This window comes from Antechinus flavipes, chromosome 5, assembly GCF_016432865.1.
Source record: "Antechinus flavipes isolate AdamAnt ecotype Samford, QLD, Australia chromosome 5, AdamAnt_v2, whole genome shotgun sequence".
Lineage (NCBI taxonomy): Eukaryota > Metazoa > Chordata > Mammalia > Dasyuromorphia > Dasyuridae > Antechinus > Antechinus flavipes.
In genome coordinates this window covers 236,505,145-236,523,138 of record NC_067402.1, presented here as the reverse complement: position 1 = coordinate 236,523,138, position 17,994 = coordinate 236,505,145, and the positions used below count along the sequence as shown (strand labels likewise).

The following is a 17,994-nucleotide window of genomic DNA, read 5'->3' as shown; positions in this document are numbered from 1 at the left end:
TCTAACACTGGAAAGCAATTTAAAACTATCCTCCAAGGTCTATGTTTACTCTTTGACCCAGCAATACCATTACTAACTATGTCTCTATTCCAAAGAGATTAATATAATATATATATGTATGTATGTCTATGTATGTAAAGGAAAAAGGGTTTATTTATACAAAAATATCTATAGCAGCTCCTTTTGTGGTAGCAAAGAATTGGAAAATTAAGGGGATGCCCATCTAAACAAATTGTGGTAAGTGTGATGGAATACTATTGTGCTATAAAAAATCATGAGCAGGATGACTTCAGAAAAACATGGGAAGTCTTATATGAATTGATACAAAGTGAAGTGAACAGAACCAAGAGAACATTATATAGCAATATATTATATATATTATTTTTATATTATATTACATATTATATAACAGCCATATTACATGATGATCAAATATGAATAACTTAGGTATTCTCATCAAAACAATGATTCAAGACAATCCCATAGAGTATACCATGAATGAAAATTTATCTTCCTTTTTAAATAATTTTTTTTTCTGCTTTACCTCAAAATGGATAAGTTCTTAAATTTTATCATTTGAGGGGGGCTTCATCAATACCTCAAGTAAATTTTTTTTGTTTTGTTTTGTCTTTTTATTTTTTATTTTATTTTTTTTCCTCAAGTAAATTAATCAGAAAAGGCAGACTCCCATATCAAAATGACCTTGGATGAGCAGATCAGTTCTACTATTCTTAAAGTTCAGTCTGCTTCCCTTTTATGAGTGGGATGTTCACTAATATAACTTGTGTACCACAGCTCTTCTACCCTTACCCATATCCTCCCCCCTTGTTCTGATCTCTTGTCAGTCCTAGATGAGCAGTGGCTGTCTCATCAGCGGAATATATGGAAATGTAGAGGAGGATGCAGCTGAGAAGAAAAGTAGGACTCCATACCTCAAAGCTGCAGTTGGGAATGATGTACGGCAGATTCAAGAAAAAAGAATGGAAAAAGCTGGGTGCTCCTAGGTCACTGAATCAGCAACAGCAGCAGCTCTTTCTAGAGTTCAACTGCTTGATAAAGGAGACACCAAAAAAAGCAAAACAAAACGAAACAAAAACTAAAGAAAAATAATACCTTAAAAAATAGACTAGGCCAGATGGCAGAAGAGATATACAATAGTCAGAGAAGCACCAGCAAAACTGATTATAATCCTTCAGAGGGAAAAATGTGTATTTAATGAAATACAAAATTTTCAAGCATTCTCAATGAAATGATCAGTGCTGAGCAGAGTTTGACTTTCAAATATAAGACTCAGAAGAAGCATAAAAAGATAAATAGGAATAGGAAATCACAAGATACTTAATAAAGTTAAACTATTCACATTCATATATGGGAAGATGATACTTTTAACTCAAAAGAACTTTCTCATTATTAGGACAGTTAGAAGGAGTATATATAAACAGAGGGGCACAGATGTGAATTGAATGTGAAGGGATGATATGTAAAAAAAATAAAAGAGAGGAAGGATTGGAAGAAGGAAAAGGGATAGGTGGAATGGGGTGAATAATCTCACATAAAATAGGCAAGAAAAAGGTTTTACAGTGGAGGGGAAGAGCAAGAAAGTGAGGGACAACAAGTGAAACTTACTCTCATTAGAAGTGACTGAAAGAGGAAATAACATGCATACTCAATTGGATATAAAAATTTATCTTATCCTATAGGAAAGTAGAACAAGAAGGGAATATAAGAAGGGAAAGAGGTTTGTGATAAAAGGGGGAACAGGTTGGAAGAGGGGATTGTCAGAAGCAAAACACTTTTGAGAAGGTTCAAGGTAAAAGGAGACAGAAAATAGAATAAACAGGATGGGGAGCATAAGGAAATACAGATAACAATAGTAACTATGAAAAGAAAATTGAAGCAAGTTTCTTTGATAAAGATCTTGTTTGTCAAACATATTGAGAACCGAGTCAAATTTATAAACAGAGCCATTCCCCAATTGATAATCAAAAAATATGAACAGTTTTCAGATAAAGTAATCAAAACTATCTATAGCAATATGGGGGGGAAATGCTCTAACTCACTATTGATTTAAGACTTGAAAATTAAAACAATTCTGAGATTCTACCTCTTGCCTATTAGATTGGAAAATAGGACCAAAAAAGAAAATGAGAAATGTTGGAGGAGTTATGGAAAAAAATGAGACTTTAATATACTGTTGATGAAGTTGTGAACTGATTCAACCATTGTATAAAGCCCAAAGGGCTATAAAACCATGCATACCCTTTTACCTGGCAGAACCACTACTAGGTGTATATCTCAAAGAGATCATAAAAAGGGGAAAAGCCCTGTGGTGATAGGCGAGTGTGTGCATACACTGGGGACTGTAGTCATAACTTTGCACACAGATGGCCCAGGCCTTGGGTTGTCTTCTCACTAGAATAGCAGTGCGATTTGGCAGCCCCCTGCATGTCTGAATAGCCTTTTAAGGATCACACTGCTCACCTCCATGTGTGAGGAAGGGGCTAGAAAAGGTGCCCTAAAAATTATCTGCTTACTCAACTTTGGCCTGATTACCATGACAGGCAGGGATCCCATTCTGTAATTGAGACACTAAAAAATGTACAGAAGCTTCTAAAAAGCTGATTCCTCTCACCATTGATACATGGAATGTATGTTCACTTATAGACAACATAAAATCTAAAAGACCTGAAAGAACAGCTCTTATTGTGAGAGAGCTCAACATATATCACATTTAAATAGCAGCCCTGAGTGAAACAAGACTGGCAAATGAAGGCCAGCTTACTGAAATAGGAGCTAGATTAATATTTTTCTGGAGTGGCTGAAGTGAAAGGGAGCACCATGAAGCTGATGTAAGTTTTGCAATCAAAACTAATCTAGTAAATAAGCTCACTTGCTTTCCAAAGGAAGTGAATGACAGGCTCATGACAATGCTATTGCCACTTGGAAGAAAACACCATACCACCATCATCAGTGCCTGTGTTCCCACCATGACAAATTCTGATGAGGTCAGAGAAAAATTTTTGAAGATCTGGAGACTCCTATCATCAGTGTGCCAAAAAAGTTCAAGCTTATAATTCTGGATGACTTTAATGCTAAAGTAGGCTCAGACTACCAAACATAGCAGAGCCTTCAGGAGGAATGAAGTTGGAAAAGCAACAGCAATGATCATTTACTCTTGAAAACTTGTGCATCTCATTACCTTCTCATCACCAACACTGTATTCCATTTACTTAAAGGTAATAAAACTTTGTGGATGCCAAAAACATTGGTATTTAATAAACTATGTGATTGTAAGAAAAGAGACAGACAGAATGTGAGTGATCAAGGCAATGTGTGGTGCAGTATGTTGGACTAATCATAGACTTATCTTCTGATTGATTCACATTCAACAAAAGTAGCAGCCCCAAGGCAAAAAGATTACTAAAGAATTAATGTCAATAGATTAGAATGCTTCTCTAAGAAGGAACAGTTTGTTGCCAATTTGGAGAATAAGTTGAGCCAATACATAGTTGGCAACTATGAAAAGGAATGGGCAGCTTACAGAGATTTGGTAACTCAAATTATATTTGCCCATCTGGATTAGAACACTTGCAAACATCAAGATTTGCTGGATGAAAATGATGGGAAAAGTCAAAAGCTGTTAAATGAAAAACAAGAACTCCACAGGCTGTACCAGCAAAATAGTTCATCTCTAAGAAAGTAACATTCAATTTAATTGACAGTTAGAGAGATGCAGGATTTTTGGCTCAGTAAAAAGGCAGATGAATTTCAATTTTAGGCTGATAGTAACAATCCAAAGTGTTTTTATGATGTACTGAAGCTATTTATGGGCCAAAGACTTATGGTGCACCTCAGAAATTCAGTGCTGATGATACCACACTGATTAGTAATAAGTTCATAGTTCTGGAAAGCTGAACTGAACATTTCCATAGTGTCTTAACACACTTAACATCGATCAATACTGAAGCTATTGACCATTTACCTCAAGCTGAAATCAACCATTCTCTAACTGAAGTTCCAAGTGAAGAAGATTTTGAATGCCATTAGACTACTTTCATGTAGTAAAGTATTGGGTGCTGATTCTATTCCAGCTGAGAGTTATAAGGTGTATATGTGGTGATAGTGGTGGTGGGGTCCATTGCTCATACATTTGTATGCTGACTGAAATTTTTCAGATTATATGGCAAGAAGAAGTTATGCTCCAGGAGTCCATCTTTATAAAGGTAAAGGGAATAGATTGTCCTGTGATAATCACAGTAGGGTCTCTCTTAGTCATTGCTGGCATATAGTATAGTATGTCAATTTTAGGATGGTATGTTTGCCTGAGTTATGGACAATGGACAATGTTCTCAATCTTTCCCAGTCTCCAGTGGAGGGAAACAAGGTTGTGTGCTTGCTTCCATTCTTTTTAGCATGATGTTTTCAGCCATTTTGTCAAATGCCTTCAATGAAGACAAACATGGAATCAAAGTCAGCTACTACACTGATAGTAAATTCTTTAACTTGAAAAAGCTACAAGCCAAAACCACAATGGAAGGTGCATGATTTTTTGTTTGTAAATGATTGTGCACTCAATGCAGCTTCTAAAGCAGAGCTGCAACAAAGTATGGATCAATTCTCTGCTGTTTGTTCTAATTTTGGCCTAACAATTAACATCAAGAAAACACAGATTCTCCATCAGCCAGCACCATACCATCCATATGTGGAACTATCAGTTACAGTAAATGGTGGAGTTTGGAATGCTATGAATCTTATCTTGGCAGTATACCTTTCAGGGATGTCCACATTGATAATGAGATTGACACATGCATTACCAGAGCTACCTCAATGTTTGGAAGTCTCCGAAGGGAAAGTGTGGAAGAGGAGAGATATTAGACTATCAAACTGAAGGTCTACAGAGCCTTTGTGCTGACCACATTGCTGTATGCCTGTGAAATTTGGATGGTATACCAGTACTATGCCAGGAAACTGAATCGCTTCCATTTGAATTGTGTTAGGAAAACTCTGAAGATCACCTGGCAGGATAAAATACCAGTCACTGAGGTTCTTTTTCTAATTAAACTGCAAAGCATTCCAACTCTATTGTAGTTAGCACAACTCTGTTGGCCTAGCCATATTGTTTGAATGCCAAGTGTAAGCTTGCCAAAAAAATTATTTTTTGGAGAACTTACACAGGGCAAGTGCTTACAAGGTGGTCAGAAAAAGTGATACAAGGACATTGTCAAGGTATCTCTTAAGAACTTTAGAAATGATTGGATGTATTGTAAGATGATCAGCTATAAATGATTTAGCTATTCTCAGCAATACAATACCAATACAACTCTGATGGACTTATAATGAAAAATATTATCCTTCTCCAGAGGAAGAACTAGTAGTATCTGAAGACAGACTGAAGCATTTTTTACCTTTATTTTTCTTGAGGGTTTGTTTGTTTGTTTTTGGCCTGTGTTTTCTTTACAGTATGACTAATATGGAAATGTTTTTGCATGACTGCACATACACAATCTATATTTAATTGTTTGTTTTCTCAGTGTGAGTGGGGAAGGAGGAAAGAAAAGAATTTGGACTTCAAAATTTTAAGAACGAATGTAAAAAATTGTTTTTATATGTTAACTGGGGAAAAATAAAATACTAAATAAAAAAAGTTTTTTTAGCAGGCTAGTGTTTCTTTTTTTTTTTTTAATTAAAGTTTTTTATTTTCAAAATATAGGCATGGATAAATTTCAACATTAACCCTCAAAAAATTGTGTTCCACTAAATAACATTTTTAGAAAAGAATAAAGTACTCAAAAGAGTGTTAGGTGGAAATCATAGCATTAATGACCCTAATTGAATCATACAAAAGCCCTGCAGGGTCTCTAGATGTCCTTCTCAGAGCCAGAAATGAAAGAGATAGTGAGAGCTTCCTAAAAACAGGATTATGTCCTGGCAAGTCAGTGATAGCAAATGTTCAGCACAGCATGAGGCCTACCTCAGTAACAGTCTGTTTCCCGACCTTCTATCTTGATTCATTGCTTTTCCAGTTATGTAGTTATGTAGATAGGAATCCAAGTTCCCCCACACACACTTTGGAAAATTGGATTTCTCAGAATAGGAAATGGGGCTTTAGTTCAAACTAGCTTTAACCTCTTAAGAACTGTTGTGTGAAGGGCAACTAGGTGGCACAGTGGATAGAGTACCAGCCCTGAAGTCAGGAGGACCTGAGTTCAAATCTGGCCTAGACACTTAACACTTCCTAGCTGTGTGATCCTTGGCAAGTCATGAAAGAAAGAAAAAAAGAACTATTATGTGACTGGAAGCAAGTACTTTTGTGCTTTTTCCAGAGAAAGAACCGATGGAGGTTAAGAACAGATCAAAACATGCTTTTTAAAAATATTTTCTATTTTTGTTTTGTTTTTAATCTGTATTGTCTTTTTTTATTGTAGTAAGTTTATTTTTAATACACATTGCTTTATGAATCATGTTAGGAGAGAAAAATCAGAGCAAAAGAGAAAAACTAGGGGAGAAATTTAAAAAAAAAAAAAAAAAAACAGAAAAAAGTGAACAGAGCATGTGTTGATTTACATTTCGTCTCCTTAGATCTTTTTCTGGATGCAGATGGTATTTTCTGTCTAAAGTCGATAGGGATTGCTTCACATCATTGATCTGCTGAGAAGAACCAAGCCTTTCATAGTTGATCATTACACATTCTTGCTGTTGTTATGTGCAATGTATCTCTGGTTCTGCTTGTTTCACTCAGCATGAGTTCATGTGAATCTTTCCAGGCCTTTCTTTTTTTTTTTTTTTTTTTTTTTTTTTTATTTAATAATTACATTATATTGACACTCATTTCTGTTCCGATTTTTTTTTTCCCCTCCCTCCCTCCACCCCCTCCCCTAGATGGCAAGCAGTCCTTTATATGTTGGATATGTTGCAGTATATCCTAGATACAATATATGTTTGCAGAACCGAACAGTTCTCTTGTTGCGTAGGGAGAATTGGATTCCGAAGGTATAAATAATCCGGGAAGAAAAACAAAAATGCAGATAGTTCACATTCGTTTCCCAGTGTTCTTTCTTTGGGTGTAGCTGCTTTTGTCCGTCATTTATCAATTGAAACTCAGGTCTCTTTGTCAAAGAAATCCACTTCCATCAAAATATGTCCTCATACAATATCGTTGTCGAAGTGTATAATGATCTCCTGGTTCTGCTCATTTCACTTAGCATCAGTTCATGTAGGTCTCTCCAAGCCTCTCTGTATTCATCCTGCTGGTCATTTCTTACAGAACAATAATATTCCATAACATTCATATACCACAATTTACCCAGCCATTCTCCAATTGATGGGCATCCATTCATTTTCCAGTTTCTAGCCACTACAAACAGGGCTGCTACAAACATTTTGGCACATACAGGTCCCTTTCCCTTCTTTAGTATTTCTTTGGGATATAAGCCCAATAGAAACACTGCTGGATCAAAGGATATGCACATTTTGATAATTTTTTGGGCATAATTCCAGATTGCTCTCCAGAATGGTTGGATTCGTTCACAACTCCACCAACAATGCATTAGTGTCCCAGTTTTCCCGCATCCCCTCCAACATTCATCATTATTTTTTCCTGTCATCTTAGCCAATCTGACAGGTGTGTAGTGGTATCTCAGAGTTGTCTTAATTTGCATTTCTCTGATCAATAATGATTTGGAACACTCTTTCATATGAGTGGTAATAGTTTCAATCTCATCCTCTGAAAATTGTCTGTTCATATCCTTTGACCATTTATCAATTGGAGAATGGCTTGATTTCTTATAAATTTGAGTCAGTTCTCTATATATTTTGGAAATGAGGCCTTTATCAGAACCTTTAACTGTGAAAATGTTTTCCCAGTTTGTTGCTTCCCTTCTAATCTTGTTTGCATTAGTTTTATTTGTACAAAGGCTTTTTAATTTGATGTAATCGAAATTTTCTATTCTGTGATCAGTAATGGTCTCTAGTTCATCTTTGGTCACAAATTTCTTTCTCCTCCACAAGTCTAAGAGATAAACTATTCTATGTTCCTCTCATTTATTTATAATCTCGTTCTTTATGCCTAGGTCATAGACCCATTTTGATCTTATCTTGGTATATGGTGTTAAGTGTGGGTCCATGCCTAATTTCTGCCATACTAATTTCCAATTATCCCAGCAGTTTTTATCAAATAATGAATTCTTTTCCCAGAAGTTAGGGGCTTTGGGTTTGTCAAACACTAGATTGCTATAATTGACTATTCTGTCTTGTGAGCCTAGCCTTTTCCACTGATCCACTAATCTATTTCTTAGCCAATACCAAATGGTTTTGGTGACTGCTGCTTTATAATATAATTTTAGATCAGGTACAGCTAGGCCACCTTCATTTGATTTTTTTTTCATTAATTCCCTTGAGATTCTCGACTTTTTATTGTTCCATATGAATTTTGTTGTTATTTTTTCTAGATCAATAAAATATTTTCTTGGAAGTCTGATTGGTATAGCACTAAATAAATAGATTAGTTTAGGGAGTATTGTCATCTTTATTATGTTCGCTCGGCCGATCCAAGAGCACTTAATATTTTTCCAATTATTTAAGTCTGACTTTATTTGTGTGGAGACTTTTTTATAATTTTGCTCATATAATTCCTGACTTTCCTTTGGTAGATAGATTCCCAAATATTTTATGGTATCAACAGTTATTCTGAATGGAATTTCTCTTTGTATCTCTTGCTGTTGGGTTTTGTTGGTGATGTATAAAAATGCTGAGGATTTATGGGGATTTATTTTGTAGCCAGCTACTTTGCTAAAATTATGAATTATTTCCAATAGCTTTTTGGTAGAATCTCTGGGGTTCTCTAGGTATACCATCATATCATCTGCAAAGAGTGATAGTTTGGTTTCCTCATTGCCTACTCTAATTCCTTTTATATCTTTCTCGACTCTTATTGCCGAGGCTAGTGTTTCTAATACGATATTAAATAATAATGGTGATAGTGGGCAACCTTGCTTCACTCCAGATCTTACTGGGAAAGGTTCCAGTTTTTCCCATTGCATATGATGCTTACTGATGGTTTTAAATATATGCTCCTGACTATTTTAAGGAAAAGTCCATTTATTCCTATGCTCTCAAGTGTTTTTATTAGGAATGGGTGTTGGATTTTATCAAATGCTTTTTCTGCATCTATTGAGATGATCATGTGGTTTTTGTTTGTTTGGTTATTGATATAGTCAATTATGCTAATAGTTTTCCTAATATTGAACCAGCCCTGCATTCCTGGTATAAATCCTACTTGGTCATAGTGTATTATCCTGGTGACAATTTTCTGTAATCTTTTTGCTAATATTTTATTTAAGATTTTAGCATCAATATTCATTAGGGAGATTGGTCTATAATTTTCTTTCTCTGTTTTCAGCCTACCTGGTTTAGGTATCAGTACCATATCTGTGTCATAAAAGGAGTTTGGTAGGACTCCTTCAATCCCTATTTTTTCAAATAGTTTATATAACATTGGAGTTAATTGTTCTTTAAATGTTTGGTAGAATTCACATGTAAATCCATCTGGTCCTGGGGATTTTTTCTTAGGGAGTTGATTGATAGTTTGTTCTATTTCTTTTTCTGAGATGGGACTGTTTAGGATATTTACTTCTTCCTCTGTTAGTTTGGGCAAGCTGTATTTTTGGAGGTATTTTTCTATTTCATTTAAGTTGTCGAATTTATTGGCATAAAGTTGGGCAAAGTAACTCCTAATTATTGCTCTAATTTCCTCTTCGTTAGTGGTGAGTTCTCCCTTTTCATTTTTAAGACTAACAATTTGATTTTCCTCTTTCCTTTTTTTAATCAGATTTACTAAGGGTTTGTCTATTTTGTTGGTTTTTTCATAGAACCAACTCTTAGTTTTATTAATCAATTCAATAGTTTTTTTACTTTCAATTTTATTGATCTCACCTTTTACTTTTAGAATTTCAAGTTTAGTGTTTGACTGGGGGTTTTTAATTTGTTCCTTTTCTAGCATTTTTAATTGCAAACCCAATTCATTGACCTTCTCTTTCTCTATTTTATACAAATAGGCCTCTAGAGATATGAAATTTCCCCTTATTACCGCTTTGGCTGCATCCCATACATTTTGGTATGATGTCTCATTATTATCGTTTTCTTGGGTGAAGTTATTAATTATGTCTATGATTTGCTGTTTTACCCAATCATTCTTTAGTATGAGATTATTTAGTTTCCAATTATTTTTTGGTCTACTTCCCCCTGCTTTTTTGTTGAATGTAATTTTCATTGCATCGTGGTCTGAAAAGGATGCATTTACTATTTCTGCCTTACTACATTTGAGTTTGAGGTTTTTATGTCCTAATATATGGTCAATTTTTGTATAGGTTCCATGAACTGCTGAAAAGAAAGTGTATTCCTTTCTGTCTCCATTACATTTTCTCCAGAGATCTATCATATCTAGCTTTTCTAGTATTCTGTTTACCTCTTTGACTTCTTTCTTATTTATTTTCTGGTTTGATTTATCTAATTCTGAGAGTGCAAGGTTAAGATCTCCCACTATTATAGTTTTACTGTCTATTTCTTCTTGCAGCTCTCTTAGTTTCTCTTTTAAGAATTTAGATGCTACCCCACTTGGTGCATATATGTTTAATATAGATAGTGCTTCATTATCCATGCTACCCTTTAGCAAGATATAGTGTCCTTCCTTATCTCTTTTAATTAGGTCAAATTTTGCTTTAGCTTGATCTGAGATCAGGATGGCTACCCCTGCTTTTTTGACTTCACCTGAAGCATAGTAGATTTTGCTCCAACCTTTTACCTTTAACCTGCATGTATCTCCCCGCTTCAGGTGTGTTTCCTGTAAACAACATATTGTAGGATTCTGGCTTTTAATCCATTCTGCTAACCGCTTCCTCTTTATGGGGGAGTTTACCCCGTTCACGTTTATGGTTAGAATGACCAATTCTGTATTACTTGCCATCTTGTTAACCCCAGTTTATGCTTTCCTCCCTTCTTTCCCCTTTCCCCCCCTTCCAAGTATTAAGCTTGTGAGCACCCCTTGCTTCTCACAGCCCTCCCTTTTTAGTGTCCCTCCCCCTGCCTTAGAGTTCCTCCCCCTATCTTACCCCTTTCCCTCCCAGTTCCCGTATTCCCTTCCGCTTAGCTTATTCCTTCCCTTTCCACTTTTCCCTTCTCACTTTTCAATGAGATGGGAGAAGTTTCACCATAGATTGAATATGTCTTAAGATTTTTCACTTAAAGCCAATTCTGAAGGCAGTAAGATACCCACTATATTCATCCCCCTCCATTCTTTCTCTCAGATATAATAGGTTTCCTATGCCTCTTCATGAGATGTACTACCCCCACTTTACCCTTTTTCTGGTACAATGTCCTTTCCACATCAATTTCTAGAACAAGGTATACATGTATTCTTTATACATCTATATAGTCAAAATATAGTTCCCAAGATTAATCTTTACCTTTTTAGATTTCTCTTGAGTTCTATATTTGTAGATCAAACTTTTTGTTAAGTTCTGGTTTTTTCATCAGAAATAGATGAAATTCGCTTACTTCGTTGAATGTCCATCTTCTTCCCTGGAAAAAGATGCTCATTCTCGCTGGGTAAGTTATTTTTGGTTGCATACCAAGTTCCTTAGCCTTTCGGAATATCATATTCCAGGCCCTTCGATCTTTTAATGTGGATGCTGCCAGATCCTGGGTGATCCTTATTGTGGCTCCTTGATACTTGAATTGGGTTTTTCTAGCCGCTTGCAATATTTTTTCTTTCATCTGAGGGTTCTGGCATTTGGCCACTATATTCCTTGGTGTTTTGATTTTAGGATCCCTTTCAGTGGGTGATCGATGAATCCTTTCAATGTTTATTTTTCCCTCTGTTCCTATGACTTCTGGGCAGTTCTCTTTGATAATTTCCTGGAAGACAGTGTCCAGGCTCTTTTTTTCATCATGTTTTTCTGGGAGTCCAATGATTCTCAGATTGTCTCTCCTGGATCTGTTTTCCAGGTCTGTTGTCTTCCCCAGAAGGTATTTCACATTTTTCTCCATTGTTTGATTTTTTTGGATTTGCTTGACTGATTCTTCTTGTCTCCTCGAGTCATTCAATTCCACTTGTTCAATTCTGATTTTCAGTGAAGTATTCTCTTCACTCACTTTTTTAAAATCTTTCTCTAATTGTCCAATTGAGTTCTTTTGTTCTGTGGAATTTTTTTCCATTTCGCCAATTTTGTTTTTTAGAGAGCTGTTTTCTGTTTCCAGTTCACTAATCCTATTTTTCAAGGATTTTACTTCTTTATCCACTCTCTCTTTAACTGACTTCTCCAGGCTCTTTTGCCAAGCCTCCCTCTCCTTTTCCCAAGCTTCCTTCTCCTTTTGCCAAGCCTCACTCTGCTTTCCCCATTTTTCTTCTAGCTCCCTTGTGAGAGCCTTTTTAATCACTTCTATGAGGTTCATCTGTGCTGAGGAACAGACAATCTCCTCCTTTGGGGAATCACCTGGGGACTGCCTGTTTTTAGTCTCCTCAGGATTTAGAGTCTGCTCTCTATCTGTGTAGAAGCTGTCAAGGGTTAAAGTCCTCTTCAGCTTCTTGCTCATTCTGTCTATTAATCAGAGACAAACTACCAAAGAAAAACAGAAAAAACTGGAGTCTTTCTTTGGGGGGGGGCTGGGTGTGTTATCGAGCTTCCTCTACAGACTGCAGGGGGCAGCAGTGAGGCACTAGCAGGACTGTGCTGCGCCTGCGCTCTGAGATCCCAGAGCGTGCTGAGTCACTGAGGGGGGGGAAGGGGGGGGCGGCCAGGTCCTGAGAGACTCCAGCTGTTTGCGGTTGTGTTCTTCAGCCCCGGTGTTTTTAGCTTCTCTGCTGGGCTGTTGACTTGCTGCAGGTTCCAAACCTGTAGCGAAGCTCTCCCCACAGAGACGGCTACGATCACTCCCCACCCCCTCTCCAGTCTGCTCCCATGCTCTCACTGCCGCTGCCCTCAGCCTGCGCCCGATCTAAAACCGCCCCAGCCCTCCAGTAAAGACAGACCTTTCTTGGCGGATCTCAAGGATGGCTTCTCTTGGTAACTATTTGTGGGTTTTTTTCAGTCAAGCATTGATTCAGAGGCTTGTAATGAAGTGGATAGTGAGAGAAAGCGCGGAGCTTATGCAACTGTGAGCCTCCTCTCCGCCATCTTAACCGGAAGTCCTTTCCAGGCCTTTCTATAATCAACTTGTTTATAATTTTTTATAGAACAATAATATTCCATTACCTTCACACCACAGCTAGTTCAGTCATTCCCCAATTAATGGACATCCACTTCTTTTCCAGTTCTTTGCTACCACAAAAAAAGCTGCTACAAACATTTTTGCACATGTGGATCCTTTTCCCTCCTTTATGATTTCCTTGGGATATAGACTCAGTAATGGCACTGCTGTTTTCAAAGGTATGCACAGTTTTATAGCCCTTTGGGCATAGTCCTAGATTGCTCTCCAGAATGGTTGTATTCTTTTACAATTCCACCAACAATGCATTAGTGTACCAGTTTTCCCACATTCTCTCCAATATTTATCATTATCTTTTCCTCTCAGCCAATCTGAAAGGTGTGAGGTGATATCTCAAAATTGTTTTAATTTGCATTTCTCTAATCAAAGATGATTTAGAACAGTTTTTCATATAACTATAAATGGCTTTAATTTCATCATCTGAAAATTGCCTATTCATATCCTTTGACCATTTGTCAATTGGGAAATGATTTGCATTCTTATAAATTTGACATTGTTCTTTATATCTTTTAGAAATAAGACCTTTATCAGAAATACTGTCTTTAAAGAATTTTTTCCCCAGCTTTGTAATTCCCTTTTAATCTTGTTTCTGTTGGTTTTGTTTGTGGAAAAACTTTTTAATTTAATGTAATCAAAGTTGTCCATCTTGCCTTTCATAATATTTTCCAATTCTTTTACCATAAATTCCTCCCTTGTCCAAAGATTTGATAGATAAATTATCCCTTGTTCTCCTAATTTGTTTATGGTAATATCCTTTATGCTCAAATCATTTATCCATTTTAACCTTATTTTGGTCTGGGGTGTAAAATGTAAGTCTATGCCAATTATTATTTTCTAGTTTTCTCAGCAATTTTTGTCAAATAGTGAGTTCTTATTCTTGACCTTTTGTTCTTCCAGATGAATTTTTTTATTGTTTTTTTTTTTTAGTTCTATAAAATAATGTTGTGGCAGTTTGATTGGTATGGCACTGAATAAGTAGACTAATTTAGGCAGAATTGTCATTTTTATTATATTAGCTTGGCCTAGTCATAAACAATTAATATTGTTTCAATTGTTTAGATCTGATTTTATTTGTCTGAAAAGTGTTTTTTAATTGTATTCATATAGTTCTTGGATTTGTCTTGGCAGGTAGACCCTCAAATATTTTATTTTGTCTACAGTAATTTTAAATGGAATTTCTCTTTTTGTCTCTTGCTGATGGACTTTGTCAGTAATATATAGGAATGCTGATGATTTATGTGGGTTTGTTTTATATCCTGCAACTTTGCTAAAACTGTGAATTTTTTTCAGTAGGTTTTTGGATGATTTTCTAGGATTCTCTAAGTATATCATCATATCTGCAAAGAGTGATAATTTTATTTCTTTATTGCCTATTCTAATTTCTTTAATTTATTTTCCCTTTCTTATTCCTAAACCAATATTTCTAGTACAATGTTGAATAATAGTGGTGATAATGGGCCTCCTTGTTTCACCCCTGATCTAATTGGGTATGTGTCCAACCTCTCTCTGTAAATTATTTCCTATGTATCCTATATGTATCTTTGTACATATTTGTCCTTTCTATTACATAATGAACTTCTAGGGTATTCCCAACAATTAACAGTGGCTGGCATATTATTAATACTTTATAATTGTTTACCTACTGACTCATTGATTTAGTAAAGAAAAATAGTTCTGTGGTGACAAAGTCCAAGTGTGCTTTTGATTTAAAAAAAAAAAGTAAGCATTAATAGATTACAGCACAGTATCTTTTAAAAATTTTTTAAATATATGATAATTATTCCTCAATAGTTCAGTATTAAAATTTGTTTTATTCTTAATAATGATGTTATGACTTGTTTTTAACAAATATAAGGCAGTTTGTCTGGCTTTCCATGTGTTTTACATGTACATAAACCAGTAATATTTCTTTGACTTGGGACAGCGATATTATGGGTTGATCATCCCTCAGTCTAGGGGAGACATTATGAATCTTGGTATTATAGATATTAAGTATCTGACTGCAGTGTTTTTCAGACTTTTTTTTTTCCATTTTGTAAGTAGATAAAAATTGTTCATGTAGGTTTTTTGAAGTTGAAAGTACAGTCTAAGGCTAATTAATAATAATAATAACAATAGCTAACATTTATGTAGTGTATTGTGCTAAGCAGTTTACAAATATTATCTTATTTGATTTTCACAACAACCCTGAGAGTTAGATGCCCACATTTTACACATAAGGAAACTTAATATGTGACTTACCAAAAAGTTGATAAGTTTCTGAGATCAGCTTTGAAATCAGGTCTTTCTGATTCTAGGTCTGCCCTTTTTATCCATTCTGCCACTTATCTGCTATTTCCTTTGTAACAAAACTTTCTGTAAATTTGTGAACTTAAAACAAATACACAAAATATACCTCTCAAAAGACTTGTACTTTACTAAACTCTTCGGTTATTATATTTTCCATGTTTAGCCATGAAGATGTAGAGATGACTTTGGAGCATGCAGTTAGCATACTGGATTCAGATAGCACACCAGCATCTAGGATTCAAACTGCAGCCACTTTTATTCAGCATGAATGTTTCCGGAAATCAGAAGCCCGAAAAAGGGTAAGGCATTAATGTTTTGAATTAGATGTTTAAATACTGCATAAAAATTAAATTATTTTTATTTTAAGATTAAAAATAGATATGTATTTATTGGAAGTTTTCACTGATCCCAAGTTTTCCTTTGTCCTACTACATAATCACACATCTACCTTTTGAGAAGAACTTGTAAGGGTCCTAAGTTTATTTTGAAATGCCCTTTCTTTCTCTGTATAGAAGGGATTTAATCATACTTAAGAAAATCATTTCTTATGTCCAAAGAGCTATATAACTGTGCATATCCATGGCCTAGCAATAGCGCTACTAAGTCTATATCCCAAAGAGACCAAATAAAAATGAAAAGGATCCATATGTTTTGTGTGTGTGTGTGTGTGTGTGTGTGTGTGTGTGTGTGTGTGTGTATACACATATATATGTAGTTCTTTTACTGGTGGCAAAGAATTAGAAATTAAGAAGATATACATCAATTGAAAATTAGCTTAAGGAGTTGCAATATGTAATTTGAAGGAATGACAAAGGAGATGGTTTCAGGAAAATCTAGGAAGATTTATATTAAATGATGCAAAATGAAGTGAGCAGAACCAGAATAACATTGTACACCATAGCAACAATCTTGTAATGGTAATCAACTATGACTTAACTACTCTTTTCAATATTGTGATCCATGACAATTCTAAAAGTCCAACATCTGAAAGGATTCATCTTGAAAAATACTATCCACTTTCAGAAAGAAAACTGATGAACTTTTAAATTGCAGGGATTTTTTTTTTTTTTTTTTTTTTTTTGCAACATGGCTAATTTGGAAATTTGTTTTGCATGACTTCACATGTATAGTATATTCACATGTATATTGATAGTCTTCTCAATGGATGAAAGATAAGGGAGAGATTTTGGAACTGAACATTTTTTTAAATGAATATTAAATCCAAAAAAGAAAGAAAGAAAGGAAGGAAATTAGATCGTTTTTGTATTGTTCTTAACTAGCTTAAAGATTTAGCTGGTTCCCTGTGTGTCAGGGTTAAGCAGACAACGGTCTCATTTATAATCTATATGTAAACTATCAAGTAGACTGTGTCACCACTTTACTTAGTGACAATAACACTAATCCATCTCTTTCTAGCCCTGACTAATTTTCTCTCATTATATCCAGTTCAAGTGCAATCAAGGAATATATTTTGATATTTCCTTGTAAATTACTAAAATTGCAGTATATCCCCATGAAGTTTATTATCAATGAATCTCAAGACAACTTTTTTATGCTTTTGCTCCTATCTAAACATTGAGAAAGGGAAAAAACCTGTTTGTATGTGTATTGTTATAAAGGTAGAGGTATAAATATGCATGTAGACATACATACATACATCTCAAAAACTCAAATTTCTTGAGGTTAAACGTCAGTTGCATATTGCTCATACAATTTTTAACAATGTAAGAAAGAGAAAAACAAACACATAATTATTTACAATATATTTGCTCTGAGAAAGATCTTAGCCCTTGAGTCACCTCTATCATATAAATTCACTTTTATATTACAAATAATTCATAAATTTCATTCATTTATACAGATAGAACAAAAATTATAGAAGTCACCCTCTCAAGATCTGTTTCCTCATCTGTATGAAAGAATCTGTAATGAAAGAATTGGCCTAGATATGGTCATCCTAGGCACTTTTCTCTATATTTATTATCTTCCCAAACTATCATTTGTCTTTTGGGCCTCTCAAATTGTTATGTCCCTTAGGCATCTGAATGTCAACATATCCAAAACATATCCAAACTTATTAACTTTGCCCTAAACCTTTTCCCATATTTCCATAATTGTTGAGAATACCACCATCTTCTCTGTCATCCAGACTCATAAACCTCAATTCATCAACTCCTCATTTATATTTATCCTACATACCCAATCTGTTAATGCATCTTATTGTTTTTATCTTCACAAAATCCTCAATATATGTTTTCTTCTCTCCACTCACAGTCACCATCCTATCAACCCATGTTTGAACTAACCTTCTTAGTGGTCTCCTTGCCTCAAATCTCCCCCTTCTAAATCATTTTTCACTCTGATTGCAGTGATTTTTGACAGGAAGATTTTCTAAGTTTTCCTCTTTTTTTTACTCTAGTCAGTTCCCTCTGAGATTATCTTCCA

At 35.1% G+C, this 17,994-nt stretch overlaps 1 protein-coding gene across 1 annotated transcript in view; it reads left to right on the top strand.

Moving 5' to 3' along the window:
• PKP2 (plakophilin 2) overlaps positions 1-17,994 on the top strand; it is a 149,775-nt gene that overhangs the window by 49,552 nt on the left and 82,229 nt on the right. The window contains exon 4 of the mRNA XM_051962136.1: positions 15,713-15,848. Within this exon, the coding sequence (XP_051818096.1) occupies positions 15,713-15,848 (136 nt within the window). The remainder of the gene's footprint in view (positions 1-15,712; positions 15,849-17,994) is intronic.